The sequence below is a fragment of the Eublepharis macularius genome, chromosome 14 (genome assembly GCF_028583425.1).
Source record: "Eublepharis macularius isolate TG4126 chromosome 14, MPM_Emac_v1.0, whole genome shotgun sequence".
NCBI lineage: Eukaryota > Metazoa > Chordata > Lepidosauria > Squamata > Eublepharidae > Eublepharis > Eublepharis macularius.
The window spans coordinates 3960538-3979043 of record NC_072803.1 but is presented as its reverse complement, the minus strand read 5'-3'; the positions used below and the strand labels follow the sequence as shown (position 1 = coordinate 3979043).

The 18506-nt window shown below is 46.9% G+C and overlaps 1 protein-coding gene across 10 annotated transcripts in view; it reads left to right on the top strand.

The window, feature by feature from the left end:
* The window catches only part of NCAM1 (neural cell adhesion molecule 1), a 261176-nt gene that overhangs the window by 194863 nt on the left and 47807 nt on the right, over window positions 1-18506 (top strand). For 5 of the 10 annotated variants that reach the window (XM_054997437.1, XM_054997436.1, XM_054997443.1 and 2 more), the window contains exons 6-10: window positions 1568-1685; window positions 1978-2147; window positions 3670-3812; window positions 11469-11498; window positions 17568-17718. In XM_054997437.1, the coding sequence (XP_054853412.1) occupies window positions 1568-1685; window positions 1978-2147; window positions 3670-3812; window positions 11469-11498; window positions 17568-17718 (612 nt within the window). The remainder of the gene's footprint in view (window positions 1-1567; window positions 1686-1977; window positions 2148-3669; window positions 3813-11468; window positions 11499-17567; window positions 17719-18506) is intronic. The other 5 variants (XM_054997438.1, XM_054997441.1, XM_054997435.1 and 2 more) reach the window with 1 other exon arrangement.

Below are 18506 nucleotides of genomic sequence, written 5' to 3'. Positions count from 1 at the left end.
TTTTCCTACAGGATTTAGACACACTAGGATACACCTTATGGTGGCTGCTCAGAAGAGCAGCCTCAGAAGGACTCCTTCTATTGAAATAGAGAGTGGGAGTGATTCCGCACAAATGGATAATGCACTTCCAATCCTCTTTATAGATCATTTGGAACGGATTTTTTTGTGTGCGGAACAAAAAATCCACCTCAAACAATTGATAATGTGCATTGAAAGTGCGTTATCCAACGTGTGCGGAATCAGCCTGGGTTAGTGATGTTCAGCTTTTCATCCTGGGATGCACGTGGCATCAAAGCCAGGTGATAGGAAGAGGGCAAGCCAGAATTGTGACCTGGCTGATGGGGGTAGCAGACCAAGAACACTGAAGACATGAAGCTCAACTGAGTGCCAGAAGGGGTATTACAGTGGATAAAAAGCCAAGGGGCAGAGTGAGGGAAGAACCCTCTTTGCCACTGAGTGGTCTCATTGCATCACAATGCTGCTCCACTCTGTTGCATGCAAAAGAAGGGCAACTTTGGAGGAATTCTTATCCCAGTGTAGAGGGTTTTGCGACCCCTGAAATGAAAACCACTGGGATACCTGTGGTCTTAACTAGCTGGAGTTTGTTTCTCTCCACTGAATTAAAACATGGCTGAAGTCAGATAAAGCTCCCCTGGTAGAGGTGAAAGCACACAGAAGCCAGGAGACAAATCAAATGCCAAGAATCATTGATTCTCTTTTGCCGTCTCCTGCTTCTGAATCACACTTTGTGTTGTGATCAACTCTGAAAGTGGAGCTTTGGGGATTGCTGTCCCGGGATCATGGAATCCAGGACTCAGGAGGAGCCATTATGGACCCATGTGTGTTATGAGTTGGCACGGCCATGACCTGTGGGACTTGGGGAGTTCAGTGTCATTCTGTTGAGAGAAACTGGAAGACCTGTGAAATCGATTTACAAGACGTTGACAGGCAATTACTGTGTTTGAAATGGGCCATGCTGTCTGCCTTCTTATCCCTGAATGCCAGCAATCCCAGTTTGTGGCCAAGGCAAAAGAGGGGTCAGGGTTGTGGAGAATTCTCTTGCCACTTTCACAAGGGGACTTACAATAATATTTTGGACCCTTGGCTTCTGTATGATGACATCATCCTGCTCCCATTTTTCTGCTCTTAAATGCTTTCTTTTTAAACGTACAGTATGTTCTTTCACTTCCCCCACCCTCAGGGACAGGTACATTGTGCTATATTTATGTGACAAAAATCATGCATGACCTTTTAGATCATTTCTGATTGCCACCCGAGGAACCTTCGTAGACACAATTTCTGTGGACTCAAATGTTTTACTAAGTACTCAGGCACCTTGGAAAACTACATTTCCCAGGCTGCCTTAGCTGCTGCTGTTTTCGCATTAAAGCCCAGGAAAGCCTCACAGGGACCTTGGAGATTTGGGCAAAGAGAGAGAAGCAAGGGGAAGAGAGGCGGTAAGAGAGAGAGTGGGTCTGGAGCCTACACTCCATTCATCTTGACCTTCCCCTTGCCTCCTGCCCATCTGAGCTGTGCCTGTTTTTTTCTCTCTTTCCTTCCTTTGCAGTGCCTCCTACCGTTCACACCAGGCAGAGCACTGTGAATGCCACGGCAAATCTTGGCCAGTCGGTCACTTTGGTGTGTGAAGCTGAGGGTTTTCCCGAGCCAACCATCAGCTGGACCAAGTAAGATGCTCAGTGCCCGAGCTTCTGTTGTTGTTTGAATGCAAGTAGATTTTTGTTGAGACACCACCTGACCTGCAGCAGATCTTAGGCCCTGCTCCGACAGGCTTCGGGCTGTCATATTTTAGCCTGGGCTTGATTTTGCTGAGAAGAAGCCATGAGTCAGAGGCTGTGGTCTCTTTCATGGATTTCGGCTGAAGTAGCTGGATAAAAAAAAGAAGTTGGCTCACCGTATAAAGTCTGTAGTAGAAATAATCTTCACTTCCACTACCTGTACCTGTTTTATCCCCTGCAGAGACGGGGAGTCGATAGAACGAGGTGAGGATGATGAAAAGTACGGCTTCAGTTATGATGGCTCAGAGTTGACAATCCGCAGAGTGGAGAAGAACGATGAGGCAGAGTACATCTGCATTGCCGAAAATAAAGCTGGCGAGCATGATGCCACCATCCATCTCAAAGTCTTTGGTAAACCATTTTTTTCTTCAGTTATTCCAAATCAGATAAGAGAGTTAGCCCTACTTTCTGACACCTTGTGGGTACCAGTTGGGCCCAAAAGACTCACTAACACAAAGTGAGGTGTGCAAATTAGCTTGATATAGCATGAGATTATATTATACTTACTGTAATAGAAATACAGTATTGAATTAAAATATCATCGGTGGAGACCCAGGTTCGAACCCCCCACTCTGCAATGAAAGCTCATTTGGTAACCTTGGAGTAACAAAAACAACAACAACCTTCGATTTATATGCTGCCCTTCAGGACAACTTCACACCCACTCAGAGCAGTTTACGAAGTGTGCTATTATTATCCCCACAACAATCACCTTGTGAGGAGGGTGGGGCTGCAAGAGCCCCGAGAAGCTGTGATTGACCCAAGGTCACTCAGCTGGCTTCAAATGGAGGAGTCGGGAATCAGACCTGGTTCTCCAGATTAGAGTCCCATCACTCTTAACCACTACACCAAACTGGCTTCCTCTCTCTCAGCCTAACCTACCTCAAAGTGGTAAGGAAAAAATGGAAGGAGGGTAGAAGGATATTGTAAGCAGTTTTGGATCCCATTGGGAAGAAAAGTGGGGCATTAATATAATATAATCCTATAACATAATTGTCTTAGCGGGTTTCAGACAACTCACATTTATCCTGGTGCGCCTGCGCGGGCGCACCAGGATAAACAGTGCACCGTGAAACAATGCCTCTGGAGGGCGCCGCTGGTGGCGGACGGCCAGGCAAGCCTGCCTGGCCCTCTGCCGCTGGGGTACGTAGCCCAGCTGGAGGAAGGGGGCAGTGCAGGAAGAGCAACGGGCCTGCAAGCCCTGGTGGAGCCTGGGCGACAGGGTGGGGCAAAGCACCCACCACCCCTGAGCCCCGCCGGAGCTGCGGTGCGCCTCTCTTGGCGGAGGCGGGGCGAGGGCAAAGCGTCCGCCACCCCTGAGCCTTGCCAGAGCCGAGGTGCACCTCTCTCAGCGGAGCCAGGGCGAGGGCGAAGCGCCCGCTGCCCCTGAGCCCTGCCGGAGACAAAGCGTGCCTCTCGGCAGAGCCGGAGTGCACCGTTCCCGTCGCCCTGGCTCCTCCAAGAGCTCCTCCCCAGCTCCAGCGGGGCTCACAGGGCGCCCCCTGTGTCTCAGCCCTCCCTAGACCCCCCCTTACCCCCTACCTGCCAACCCTCCCTTGACCCCTCCTGCCTCTCAGTTCTCAGCAGACCCCCCCTTGCCCCTCCACCTGCCAGTCCTTCAATATAATATAATATAATATAATATAATATAATATAATATAATATAATATAATATAATATAATATAATATAATATAATATAATATAATATAATATAATATAATATAATATAATATAATATAATACATCAGAGGTTTTTGAGTGTAAACTCCATGGAAGCTAATATGAATGGAATTCACAGAGGTCCTGTCAATGGCCCCTTCCTCTTTATTTTTAACAACAGCTACACTGACTTTTTGCTTCTTTGTCTCCAGCAAAACCTAAAATCACCTACGTGGAGAACAAAACGGCTATGGAACTGGAAGACCAGGTCACCTTGACCTGTGAGGCCTCTGGGGATCCCATCCCGTCCATCACTTGGAGGACCTCCACGCGGAACATCAGCAATGAAGAGAAGGTATTGCTTCTCCTGAGGTCCAGACCTCAGCATCCCGGGAACAGCAGTGGGGGAAGCGGAAGCTCTTCTTCTCCCCACCACTTGCAGCATAACATTGCACACTGAAACCACAGTTGTTCCTTGTCGGGGCACGCAGAGATGATTATATAAATGCTAGTTTATATAATGCTTTGTGAGCGTCCAAAAGGCCTCATAGACGTTATCCCAGAAATCCCAGCCCTCTAATCCCAGACGTTATCCCAGCCCTCTAATGGAGGCTCCACACTGTTATCCTTAGTTTGCAGATGAAGTTCAAGATCCCCAAGTGAGTTTATGGCTGAGGTGGAACTTGGACTGGAAACTCCCCGGATCAGACCATTAGCTGTCCTACTATTTCTGCACAATGCCACTGAAAACTCCTGTGAGGTACTCAGCTGGCTCCATCGAAGTAGGCAGACCTTCGGATGTAGCTTCTCCCTTTAATGGAAGAGCCTCATGAGAATATTTAGGTACTTTCTGTGGCTTGGTGGAGATCCATGGGATCAGGTGCTCTAGACAGCTGTGGCCCCAGACAATTTCCTTTTAAGGGGGAGAGGAGCCTGTTTTTGATGGCCTCATTCTGGTGGGTGTGATACATGCATATTGAGTGCACAATGAGGAATTCTAGTCAAGTAATTTTCAGTGGGATTCAAGCATCCCTGAACTTCCTATGGATTGCCCCCCTAGTCTGAAATTCCAGCTGGGATAAGAATTACAATGGTTGTGCAAATAACTTTGTTAGACATTTGTGATACATCAATAGCCTGAAAGGGAAAGAGCACTAGCCCCCTTCCCAGTTACGTAAGTTTCCCTGCCTGGTCATCTTGAGGCACTTCTTGTGCACCTCAGGTGACAGCTGTTTACAGGTCTGAATGCTACACTCCAGCTCTTCCTGGCAACCTTTGCAGACCCAGTAGCTGGGTGAATCCGCAGAGCATGCACGAGAGCCATTCTAGGGAAGGTGCCTCCGTCTGTCAGCTCTGATACGTTGGGACAGACGTGGTCCCTCTGGTTCCAGTGTGCATCAACACCACAATAACTCTGAAAACCGGGGGTTGCCAGGGCAAAAGGGGCAGAGGGAATGCATCAAAGATTTTTTGGACCAATGTTGTTCAGATTTTGTACTTGTGATCTCCTGCACTGTACACTCACACTGCACGTAACTTCAGGCACAAAAGCCCAGCTGCCTTTGTGTTCACTCGTTAACTGTTATTGATCACATATTGAATCCATTTTTATTCATGGCAAAAATAATTAGCAGTTTTGAAATAATTATGATGTCTCCAGATAGACCGGGCTAGGAATTCCATGCAGCTGGCCTCTGTCCTTTGTCATAAAGTTCCCAAGCAAAAGATAAGGAATCACATTGCCCCGAAATGGATGCAGTTGCAAGAGCGGAGCGATGCTTATTAGTGAATCCTGTTTCAAGGATGAAATCCCAGTTCTGACCCAGTGTGAAAGAGGATTCGGATCAGAATACACCAGCTAATGCAGGCAGTGTACTTTTGAATGTTGGGGCCAAGTAGCATCTCGCCCTGGTTGTGGTCTACCTGGAGGTGCGTGGCTGGCCACTGAGAAAGAGGACGCTGCCTTAAGTGGTCCTTCGGTCTAGCCCAGCAAGTCTTTCCTTAGATCTCACTCCTTAATCTTTGAGCACATGAAGACAGTCTTAGCATTATCGATTTAGAATGATGAGTTCAGCACATAATCTCAATTGACCTCCCTATTTGGTCCATGTTCTCCCACTGATGGACAGCTGTTAGAAACTGTTACTGCTATGGAATCAAGGAAAGAATCCTGACTTTTCCAGTGGTTCACATGGGACAAATATGCCTAATCCAGGAACACCAAACAGATTGTATGGGGTGTCATCAAAGCAAGCCACACTCTTGGCAATACTTATACTACCCATGACTCAGAGCTTTTATGCTGTTGGTGCATGCTTTTTTTGAGAGAGAGAGCTTTCCTTGCCGGCAGACGATCATGTGGCAGCTGCAGTGGCTATATTGTGAATAATAGGAACAGCCAAGGGTCTTCTTACTTGTTACTTTTTTTGTTGTGGCAAAATGATTTTGCTGCATTGCTTTCAAGTTGTGAATAATGCTCCTGAATGCACGGCGCACCTGACAACAGCAGCCACACCTCATAAATACAGTCATCAGTTCAACATCCCAGTGGGCAGGCTTGTGCACAAACACACTTCTTGGCATGTCAGGAGTCAGCTGCATACTCAGCAAAAATGTATGAGAATGACAAGGTGAAATCAACAGCCAATCACATTTTCTACACCCAAATGCAACGTGTGAATTCGTGTCTTGAATTGGTCAAATTTCAGCCAAAAGCTGGGAGGGTGGCCCCTGAGATATTTTCCCGGGAGAACCTGGTTCTGCGTTAGGAGGATTCTGCAAAATGCTCAACTGTAAAAACTGCTAACTATTTTTGAAACTCTCATCTCGAGCGCTGGGGCATTCAGTACTAAGGAACTATGAAGGCTGTTGCTCCTTTGGATAGTTTCTTACGGAGACTGGAGGGAAGGGCAAACGGTTTGAAGCCCCCGCCGCTGTTGCTGCTGCCGCTGTTATGCCTGATGTGCTGGCTGGGGGGCCTCTTTCGCAGCTTCTCTTGTTCTTCGTACATTGCCTTGTGCACAGGGGAATTCTTAAGTGTTCCTGCTGCATTTCTGTTGTTCGTTGCGTTCCAGGGCAAACGGTTAAAATGCAATAGAACAAATAACAATCCATGGGCCTTCCAAACTATCAGTAGAGCCACACTGTTGGCAAGCATCACAAATGAATTTTAACACGGATTAGATTGCTATGGAGGAAATGAGGGATAGTCAAACAATTACCAAAACCGTAACATCCATTTTCTATGATTTTTTCAATGTCTACCACATCATGGGATTAATAGTGGGGAGGGAAGATCTCTGCCTTGCCATCTGTGCCCTGCTCGCAAACTTCCATAGCCAATGGTATTCTGGGATAGATGGATCTTGTGATCTGATCTCATGTGGCTGTCCTTTACCTTTGTATGAAACCTCTTTCTGTCCACATCTCTGCCACATTCTGTTGATCGGCAGCGTCCCACTCTGGTTAACCTTCAGTGAAAGCTTGGAGAAAGAGAACAATCCGTCAGTTACTCAGTAAAGAAGTTTGGTTATCTCAAGTGAAGCGCCATCCTTGTCATTGTTCATTTTAAAGGTGGGCTCTTTGAGGAAAGGATGGCGGCCAGAAACCCTTTCCCCCTGAATCCTGAGAAGACAGCCACTGCCTTTCCTCTATCCACCACACTCACCCTAGAAACCTCTAGGGTAGCTTTAGGGAGGGCCCAGCTGTGGGTGTATATAGTTAACGAAGAGGAAGGAAATGCACCCATTTTCTATCACTTCCTGTCTTCCAGCTTCTTTTGCCGGGGAGTTGATGGGGATTTTGCTATGGAAGCCTCAACTGTCATTACACACAAGCTCTCAGGCTCCACTCTAGCATTCTGCTGCACAGTCATCCTTTCCCTTCAGTCCAGGGTCATACTAAATGGAGGCCCGTAAACTTGGAGGGATTTGCAGCAAAGATCAGCAGTCCCTGGGGCCCAGCTGATCCTCCCAGCACTGAGACGTGCATCCTTTGCATTTCCTTTTGAATGGTGGCTGTCTGTTGCCCCCTTTCTGTCAGATTCTTTAGCCTTTATTTGGAGTGCCTTCACCAAAGTAACTAATTTGCGTGCACTTTTAAATATAACGTTATAAAGCTTCATTTATCTTTTTCATTTAGGCAGAAAGGCCTGGATTTTTGTGAGCTCAACCCACTTTCACAGCAGCCTGAATAGCCCAGACTAGCCCACTCTTGTCAGAGCTTGGGAGCTAAGCGGAGTTGGCCCTGGTTAGTACTTGGATGGGAGACCACTGAGGAAGCCCAGGGTTCTGACACAGAGGAAGGCAGTGGCAAACCACCTCTATCCGTTTCTTGTCTTGAAAACCCCGGGAGGGGCTGCCATAAGCTGATTGCAACTTAACAGCCCTTAGTTATTATTTAACCCACTTACATACTGCTTTAATAAATAGTTGATGATAATACTTGGAATTTGCTAGAGGTGATTGTTGACTTACTGTTCCAGCTTGTTCTAGGTTGAACACCCCTCCACTCTGGGAGATCTAATACAGAGATTTTTCACTGAAACTTGTACACTTCAACAAAACACAACCCAGGCTACTCTCCCTGCTCCCCTTGCTCCCTCCCTGTTTATAGAGACTGTAGACATCAGAAACCAAGATTTTCCCAGGGGCACAGGGGCACATTTTTGTGATCTTGCAATTTAGGAACGTTGGCAGATGCTGTCCTATTGGTTCCTTAAGGTTCCTCGACATTAGGGCAGACCTGAGAGCACAGTTGCTAAACTATGAGATGGCCAGGTAAAGAGGGAAAACCCGCGAGGGTTAAGAGCACTTATGCACCTTTCTTATAACCCAAAAATTGGTCTTAATTCAGTAATACAATGATACAATAGCAATTTATACAGTTTATACAGAATAGACCTTTGGAAATCAAAATAGACCTTTGGAAATCAAAATAGCCCGTCCAGTGTATTTCTTTACAGGCTAAACACATATACAGCCAATGCAGTCGAGTAATCAGGTGTGTAGGCAGTCCAAACGGTGGCAACGGTAAACCTGCTGAATTGAGGGGCAGCCCCTTAATTCAAGTCCACTTCAGTGCGGGAGCCAACCGGTCAAGATGAAGAGATACGCCCAATCTGGGGCTGGCTGAAGCACAGATTTTGTCCCACGCCTCGTCAGGGGCGTTTATCTCTGTTGTTATTCGCACCCAGAAGCATGCGTTCTTTATTTCTAAAAAGCAAATAAATCTTTATACAAATCAAATTACAATACCTGCCCCGCTGGATTGACTCGCCTCCTGCCTGAACGCTGACCTGTACATTCACCTGGAAATACTCATAGCCTGCATACCATCAAGATATTTACAGCATATTTCCACACTGGTTGCACGCGGTGGCAGTGAATTCTCTTGCACGCCTCGTGTAGATTGGGACGCTCACCTTTAAACCTATTTCATCAGCCCACTCACAAAACTTAAAGGGCCAGATAACTCTCTAATATCATAAATTAAAGAAAACAATTCAGGGAAAGTTCGTTGTTCAATCCCTGTGGCCTCACAGACCCTAAGTGCAGAATCCAATAGGCTTCTCTGCGTATGAGATGGTGCAAGTATTTTATTGCATGCTCTGTCTCCGAAGTCCCTGATGACACTTGGGAGGAAGTGATTTAAAAAAAAACTGGATCATTGGAAGTCCAGTAGAAAGGAATTTGATCTGATGAACAGACTGAGGGTAAGGAAACCCTTATTCAAGTGCAAATCCACTCCATGGAATTTCTTCACTTCCGTTGTTTTAGTAACAACAGCCCTTTAAAGTTAGCCAGTATTTTTATGCAGTTTGCATATGGGCTGGGTTGGGTTGAGAGAGAAAGGGTTTGCTGAAAGACACCTAGCAAGAGGGACTTTCTTGGTCAAACCTCAGACTTCCAGTTTTCAGGTTTCAGCAGAAGCTCTTTGCAGATAGAGAACAGTGGAAATGCCTTGTGCTTTGGCTCCCTTGTTGTGGATGGGAGGAGCACCCAACAGGACTCAGGGCAAAGGATCCTGGACTCCTGCATACAATGACTTGAGCCTAGTGGAGGCCGTAGACTTGGGCTAATTAGACTGCAATGCACTGTGGAGGCAGCTGGCCAGGTCTCAGCTATTCCAGTGGGCACGTGGACCACTTCAGATGCAGAGCAAGCCGCTCCACTGAACTGATTGATTGGTTTCTTACGTTGCACGCATGGGTTGCCAACCACCTGGAGATCTCCCAGAATTACAGCCGATCTCCATACTACAGAGAAAAGGGCTGCTTCGGAGGGTGGACTTCATGGCATTATTCCCTCTGAGGTCCCTTCCCTCTCCAGACTTTGTCCTCCCCAGGCTGCACCCCCAGATCTCCAGGAATTTCCTGACCTGGAGTTTGCAACCCTACATACATTTGAGCTCCTACACCTTTAAGAAGCCTTAGAATCAAAATCAGAAGGCAGAGCAGGAATTGGTGATGAAGCCAACTTTAGATTACATTTGGATGCCATGGTGAACTGCAGTTTGTTTAAACTATAGTTTGTACCACATTCTTTGGCAAGTCTAGCAGATGCATATAAGAAATCCTGATTTACTTAAAAAAAAAAACCCTTAAAAATCCTGATTTGCATGTAAAGCCCAGCTGATCTGCTTCTCGCCTTCTCTGTACCTCCCAATAGTTTTAGGTGGGTAGTCATATTGATCTGCAGTAGAGCAGGATTTGAGTCCAGTGGCATCTTCAAGACTAACAAGATTTTCAGAGTTTCTGGAGAAAGGAGCTGTGACTCTATAGAAAGCTTACACCTGGAAAATCTTCTTGGTCTCAAAGGTGTCACTGGACTCAAATTCTGCTGTACCTCCGAATGGAGAGGTTGTCCTCCCTAGCCTGGCATAAGAGTCTGTGCTGCTCAACAAACTGTGGTTTGTGAATTTAGACATCACAACAAACCAGTTAATACAAGCTATAATTAATAAACCCTCTACAAACCCTGCATTGGTGCCAGTCAACAAACGGTTGGTTAGTCTCCGCTGAGATGTCACTGCTAAATGATGTTTGTTCGATCCATGATTTGTCATGTTGTCTGAATGCAGCTTCGGTGTTGAGGTGTTTTTCTGTGGTGTGTAGGAAATGCTGGTAAGAGGCAGTGCTTTCTCTGGTAGCAGAGTCCTTGCTGGGAACGTCGCAGGAAGTGGCCTTGCATTTGCTCCTCCTTCATGCCCTGAATGTCCCATCTGTTTGTCCTTTGGTTTTTGTGTCGGCTGCTGCTATCCAGACGTCAGCAGTGCTTGGTGCCCTCCGAGTCTTGTGCCCTCCTAGCTGTGGGATTTAATTACCAGATGATTTTCTGTCTCCTGTAACCACAGCACATCAAGCTGGGCACAGGGACAAAATGCCATTGCCCACAATAAAAAGAGTTGTGTTGCGGTTGTTTTCTGGACTTCAGACTGTACTCTTTTTGTCTGTTGTAAGCTTCTTGCTTCTTAAACAGCATGTACCTTAAACAAAAAAGACATCTAAAGAATTATGCTTGAATGCATGCATGAGAAGCATTTTAAAAGGTTATGGCTTTGATGGCTGGCCTCTCTTTGCGGACAGAGGGGCATACGTTGCTCTAGGGAGACATTTCTTGGCGTTGCAGAGTTACTTCAGGGGCCACCTGAGGTTGCTACCTGGGATTTGTTTGCGGCCAAAGGATTAGGCATGGTTGAATGTGGAAGTTTGCTTGCTTTGCTGCTAAATAGAAGCACAGGGTCTCTTTGATCAGTTGGCCTTTGATCCATCCAGTTCAATACATTCTGAATGCCAATTTGGAATGACGAGTTGGAAGGGATGTCCAGTTGCAGTTCCCTTCCTTTTCATGCCCCACCCACCCACCTACCCCTTCTTAAATTTGGTTTTGCATGTTGCATGGAATGAAGTGTGATGCATATGATGTATTAACAGAAAGGCTGGGGGGAAAACAACCTTTGTAAACTTTTTATTGCTCTTTTTTGTGTGTGTTTATCTATCTGTTCTCTCCAGGCTTCATGGACTCGGCCCGAGAAACAAGAGGTATATGCCTGCCAGACAAATAGCCGATCTTCTCTAGTTCTGTATATATACATATACATATGTATATATTTAAAGTGTTGCAAATTAACAAATCTCTTCTAGCGATAACCAAGCCTACTAAATCTAGTATTAATGGCATAACAGCATTAAACTCAGTGATATGTATCCACAGTAATAGACCCCAGCTCTTTGCTGGTAGAACTAGAACTTGCTTTGCGTTGTAGCTTGAGTGCAGATGAGCAAGCACGGTGTCTTGGGAATAGGGCAGGAGTCACCAAGGACCTCTATGAGGGGTTTGGTGCACTACAACAGCGTTGTGATTTTACAAGGAAAAGAAGCAACCCTCTTTCCTTTGACTCTAGGAGGCAAAAGCTCTTTTCTGGGAAGACAGCTTTCATCAGATCTAGAAGCTTGTTTAATTTTTTTTTAAAGATACTTAATTTTGAGCTTTGTAGACTTTTATTAGGCACAAATGCCTAGCACTGCAATACTTTTTTGTTTGTTTGTTTTTTAAAAAGACACTGTTGCTCACCTGTGGGCAGCTTGATCATTGCAGCGGTTGTGTTCACAGCCCAGTTCAAATTCACTTGTTTGCTCATTTTTCTCCCATTAGGTGCATTCTGTTCTATTTTTTGAAATGTCGCATCACATTCCATCTCAAGAAGCAATGCAATTACCTCTCCCAAAGTCTATGTGTTCTCCAGAAAAGGTTCCCCTAGACTAAATCAAGGGATGGGCAATTGGCTGACTTGGGCATGGATCTGGGCCAGTACTCCATATTTCACAGACCATCAGCTGAGCCACAGTGGAATGGAGAAGAGTCATTTGTACCTATTGGACACCCAGCCTAAGCACTTGTGTAATGTCTTCTCAGACCTTCATTAATTTGCTTCTTGGTTTAAAGTCTTTTGGGGAAGATGAGAAGGAGAGAGTAAAAATACTCTCACTTCAGTAACAAATTTACTTTTGCAGTTCAGTCAGCTACTTCCATAAAACCAGGATTTTTCACATTTACCTGGATCTGAATGGTATACAATGGATGTGGATGGTTTTGTCATTTTCAATAGAAACATGTCTCAATTCCAATCATGTTTGTGCATTTTTGTGATGTGGTACAGAGGCTTTTAGGATCCAAGAAGGGAACTTGGTCTCCTCAGTAAGGAGAGATAACTTGTGGTGTTGAATACCAGCCCATGGTGATAGCATCTTACCTTCTTGGTGGCAGAGCTGTTTTATATTATGCAGGCAGATACATGAAATCCTCATACCTGAGGAGACAGAAATTCTGGGGCCAGGTGCATTTCTAGAAGAATTTTGCAACAGAAGATGTGTGATTATGATGGGAGAGAGATGGATCACTGATAACGGGTCACTGAAAGTCGTTCATCGATTAATATAGCACTGATCAAAGTAAGAGATTGAAAAGCACTTGGGGCCAAAATAAAGTTTTGCAAGAGTCTTGTGCGGTAAGGGAGAAAAGGAGCTCCTTCCTAGCTTCTGCTTACAATTAGTTGTTGACAAGTTCCTGGCCTTCTCCATTAAGACCCCAAACACAACATCCTGCTGAAAATCTTGCTTGAGTCCTATTTCCCCTCTCTCCACCGCGTCTTCAGCTATAGCAGAGAAGATGCTCAAGTTTTGGAGGGAGATCTCTATAGGATGGGCTCTCTTCATTTCTAGGATACCAGATGGAGAGGGTGGGCTGGTTTGGACTAGTTTGGGTGTTCTCACATGAGGTCAGCACGGGATGGGCAAGGGGAAGAAGTAGGCGGTTTGCACAGTGAAGTGGGTCAGAGCTTCCTTCATCAGAAGGTAGACAGTAGTCCACTGACTGGCAACTGGCTTGTTGTTGGTGGCTACAGTTGCTCTCTCTGTACATCTCTATGGGATGCATCTCTATGGATGACTTGGGCATGGTTAGATTCCCCTGGTTAGATCTGACCAGGGCTTTTTTTCTGGGAAAAGAGGTGGTGGAACTCAGTGGGTTGCCAGCAGAGGGGGCAACTCTTGGCAGGAGGTGGTGCCCCTGGTACCACATGTACCAGGGGCCAATTTGGTGTAGTGGTTAAGAGCATGGGACTCTAGTCAGGAGAGCCGGGTTTGATTCCCCACTCCTCCACTTGAAGCCAGCTGGGTGACCTTGGGCTAGTCACAGTTCTCTGGAGCTCTCTCAGCCCCACCCACCTCACAGGGTGATTGTTGTGGGGTAATAATGACATACTTTGTAAACCGCTCTGAGCAGGCATTAGGTTGTCCTGAAGGGCGGTATATAAATCGAATGTTGTTGTTGTTATGTGTGTGCGCAAAGTGCACGCATGCTCCCAGGGCCAATGATGTCACTTTGGGTCAGCTGGAACAAGGGGGGAGTTTTTAAAAGTTTAAATCGCCCTTGATGAAAATGGTCACATGGCTGGTGGCCCCACCCCCTGATCTCCAGGCAGAGAGGAGTTTACATTGCCAGGGGGCAGGGCCACCAGCCATGTGACCATTTTCAAGAGGTTCCGGGACTCCGTTCCACAGCGTTCCAGCTGGAAAAAAGCCCTGGATCTGACTAAGCCAGGAACGTGTGCAGCTGGGCAAAGGCAGCACAACCACCTCACTTTCTAAGGTGACCACAGTATCAAGCAGCACTCCTAAGCTGCCAGCCTGACTTTTCAAGTGGCGTGTCACCCTGTCCAAGACAGGAGAGATCTCACATTGCTGGTTAGCCTTTCTACTAACCCACAGAACCACTGTTTGGTTCACCCTCATCCAGCCCATTGCTGATTCCAAGCACCAGTTCAGAACATCAACAGCATCCTTGGAATTAGATGGAGAAGAAAGATAGAGCTGAGTATCATCTGCATATTGGTGACATCGCAGCCCAAACTGACTGATGACGTCTCCCAGGGGCTTCATGTAAATATTAAATAATGTGAGGGGTAAAATCGAGTCCTCTGCTCCATAGTTCAGTGGCCATGGAGTAGAACAAAAGTCCCCCAGTACCACCTTCTGAGACCAATCACTCATAGAGGAATGGAACCACCATAACATGGTGCCCCTTAGTCGTAGGGTCCGAAGAGAACTCAGAAGGGTACCAGGGTGGCTGGTATCAAAGGCTGCTGAGAGATCTGGCAGAACCAGCAGGGCCACACTCCCCCGGCCTTGTTCTCGGTGGAGGTGATCAGCCAAGGCAACCAGCGCAGCCTCTGTTCCAAATCCTGGCCTGAAGCCAGACTGAAATGGGTCTGAAAAATCAGTCTGTTCCAAGAGCCCACGAAGCTGAGAAGCAACCACCCTTTCTAATACCTTGCTCAAGAATGGAAGATCAGAGCCTGGACAGAAGCTCTCCAGCACAGTAGGGCTCAGAGAAGATTTTTTCAACAGGTCTAATTACTGCCTCCTTGAGCACAGGCAGCACAACTCCCGCTCTCAGGCATTTATTACTCCCCTTACCCAGCCACCAGTCCCCCTCTTGCAGCCTGTATCAGCCAGGGAGGGTACGGGTCAAGAATATGGGTAAACAACCACAGCTCTGAAAAGATCTTGGCCACATCCTCGGGCTCTACAAGTACCCATATAAATCAAAAAGCAGATGCCAGAGGTACATCATCTCACCATGCATCCGTGCCAGCATCTTGGTGATTTTGGTTACAAAATAAGTAGCAAATTGATCACAGTGTGGTCAGGGTCCAGTTCTGTGGGGCTATGATGTAAAAGGACTCGAACCACAAAAAACAACTCAGCTGGACGACTATGTGCAGATGCAGTGGTGGCGGAGAAGTGTTGCCTTTTCACTGCCGTCACTGCCACTGAATAGGCTCTCACATGGGCTCTGTGCTGTGTTCGATCATTCCCTCTGAGGTTTCTGCCCATGGAGCTCTAGCCATTGTCCCTCCCATTTCATCATATCATCCATACCATTTCTATAGGAATGTGGCTCTGTGTGTGTGCCCCCACACACATTTAATTTGGCCCTAAAACACAGTGGTGGACCACCAGGATTCTAAATTAGAAAAAAAAAGTCTACAATAGACAGAAGTCAGCTCCGGTTATACATTGAGAATTATCTGCAATTTAATACTCTTTGCGCTTTAGGTCTATTTAGGTCAATCTACTACAGGTAATTGGTTTGACGTTCCGTTCTCTGAGATTGTCCTCTCTTCCACGCTCCAAGAACTGGTTTTAAAAGTTTCTGGAGTAAAAGTTTCATTAAAAGTTTGTGAAGTAATGCTCAAGTTGGCTAGGTTTCTTTGAAATAGCCTTACAGTGAAATCCTAAGGAGAGTTACTCCACTCTAAGCCCATTGATTTAATTAGGTTTTAGACTGGAGTTGCTCTGCTTAAGATTTCATTTCAGTGTGCTTCTCTGGTTGCTTATGGTAGCCTTGTAAAATCTTGTATACTGTGTTGCTAGTTCCTTCCTTTTCTCTTGTTCTTGGCGAGATCCTCGTATTCTGCCACTTTTTCGTAAAAGTTAAACCCTTTCTTCCTGCCTCCTGCTTTGATGACTTAGCTTTGGATGGGGGGGTGACTTCAAGGGAGACAAGGGGGCCAAAAGTGAAGTAGGAAAAAGGTGCGGGGATAGCCTGAGGGCAGAGGACAGCAGCAAGGGATGGGGTAGGGAATGGCCAAGAGCATGCAGGGAGCATTGTACCTATTGGAGACGGGGGGGGGGGTACTTCCTGCCTTCTGCATGTGCCTTTGGAAGCCAAGGCCAGCAGGCCTCTCCTGCTCTGTTTATGTGCATTGAAATGCACATGCAGAGGTGCTCATGTATATATCCTACTGAGGACAGCCACAGGTGACCCAGCCCTTGGATCTGCTCCCACGCACATATTGCTGTTACCTACGGTGGTTCTTTGACTGCACACCTTAAGCAGTGTTGACTGATTTTCATGGGACCAGACCTGCAAGGTTTCTGTGTTGGCGCACATACAGCCAGTGAAGGAGCCCAACCTCATCCTCCTGTGTCGTCTTCCTATTGTACTGGACTGTGGGTGGAATGGGCGTGGCTGGTGTACTCTTATTGAGGCCATGAGCGCTGCTTGTGATGTGCGCATCATGGAATGCTGATTTGGCTGGGGGTGATAGGAGGGGGCAGTCACACTGACCCTGTTGTGGGAAGTGGCATTTGCACTGAAGTGACAGGCAAACTGGACTCCATAAATGAGGGCTTTCTGGTCCATCTGCTGCCCCTCTGCCTTTCTACACTGGTTGTTTCTTTACTTACGGACTTGAAATTTGTTGGCTCTGGATTATTTTCCCTCTTGATAGGTTATATTTTATCTGATGCTATTTTATCTAATGCTTCCATACATTTAAGGGGAGGGGGCATGCAATTACTTCTCACACACACACAATCTGGCCCTCACGTCTCAGGAACTGCAACAGAGACCAGCAGCACGGAACATCTTTTTCTTTTCCCCAGTGCTGCAAGGGCAATTGCATCAAAGCAATTGGAGAATAGTTTCACCAGCAGCCCTTAGCCATGGGAGCTAAATAACACCTCCATGTACAGAGGCACGTTGCAGGAGGTAAAGGTTGGTTATTGACTTCATACCAGTGAACTTCACAAGACATGTGGCTGGCAGCATTTGCAAGCCAAACCCTGGACTAGACGGAGCTGCGGTCTTATCCAGCAAAGAACTCCTTCCAAATGGCCTTGGTGTAAATGGAGGGAAATTAGGCCTGCTCCTTTCAGGAGGAGCACACCAGTCTCACCTAGTGGCAGTTGTGCCAGGCAGTCTGGAGCCAAGATCCCATGGTGATCTTCACATACTTCTGGCTGCACAGCACACTGGCAGGCCCAGTTGCACAGTGAGAGAGCATTTCATCTCCCCTGCCCAGCCTCCCAGCTCTCTCTGGAGGATGTCAGCTTGTGCTTTAGACAGCAAAGCAAGAGTCACCCCTTCCATGTGTTCCATCCCTGGAAAGTAGAAGGCAGGTGGCTGCCTTCTGGTATCTAAAAGAGGCAGGAGTTGGGTGCTGACACTCCCTTGGCCTGGCTTCCTGCCCTTCTCTGCTCTTGCTCTCTCTGTGCCTCTCTTTTCATCCTCTCATACTAACTCTTGCTTCTTTTTCCTGCTAGACCCTGGATGGGCGCATTGTGGTGCGCAGCCATGCACGGGTGTCTTCTTTGACTCTGAAGGACATTCAGTACACAGATGCTGGAGAGTACATCTGCATAGCAAGCAATACGATTGGGCAGGATTCCCAAGCCATGTACCTGGAAGTTCAGTGTGAGTAAATGGGCTCCACCACCCACCCATTCCTTCCATTGCCCATTGCAGGGTGATTAAGCCCTCTTCCACTTCCTTCCGTTTCCCAAACCCCAGAGTTTTTGTGAGTGGGACCCCTGAGGGGAGGGGGCAGTAAAAAGTAACTGAAGGCACAGTTTGAGGATCTATTTAACAACAATCAAACCTTTCCCTAGCATGCATTGACTTTTGTATCAGTCAAATGACAGAACACAAATGGAACAATATTATCCAGGAGGTCCAACATGCAAAAATAATCTGCCGCAAAATCCAGGGGGTTTTGTGGGGAAGGGTGGCTATCTAAGACGTGCGGACAGATTAACGGAGGGTAGCTTTGTCGACAGCTCTTAGCAATGGTATCTAAAAAGAACCTCCGTGTTCAGTGACACTGTACCTTGGAATACCAGATGGTAGGGTTGGGGCAAATAGGGAAAGGCTGTTGCCGTCGTGCCTTGCTTGTGGGCTTCTGAGCAGCATCAGGTGGGCTGCTGTGGGAAATGGTGTTGGCTTTTGATTCTGCTCCAGGAGGGCTGCTTTTTACTTCCCCTTGAACAGTGTCAGGGGTATTGGCTGCTTTAAGATCCGCATGATGCTTACCAGTCCGGTACAGAAGACTGCCGATGCTAGGCCAAGCAGACTGCATTTACCTGCAGGCCTAGCAATGACAATGAGCCAGCGTGATGTAGTGGTCAGTGTCAGGCCAGCATCTGGGAGACTGAAACCTGAAGCCTCCCCTGAGGCTTGCTGAGTGACCTTGGGCCTGTTGCTCT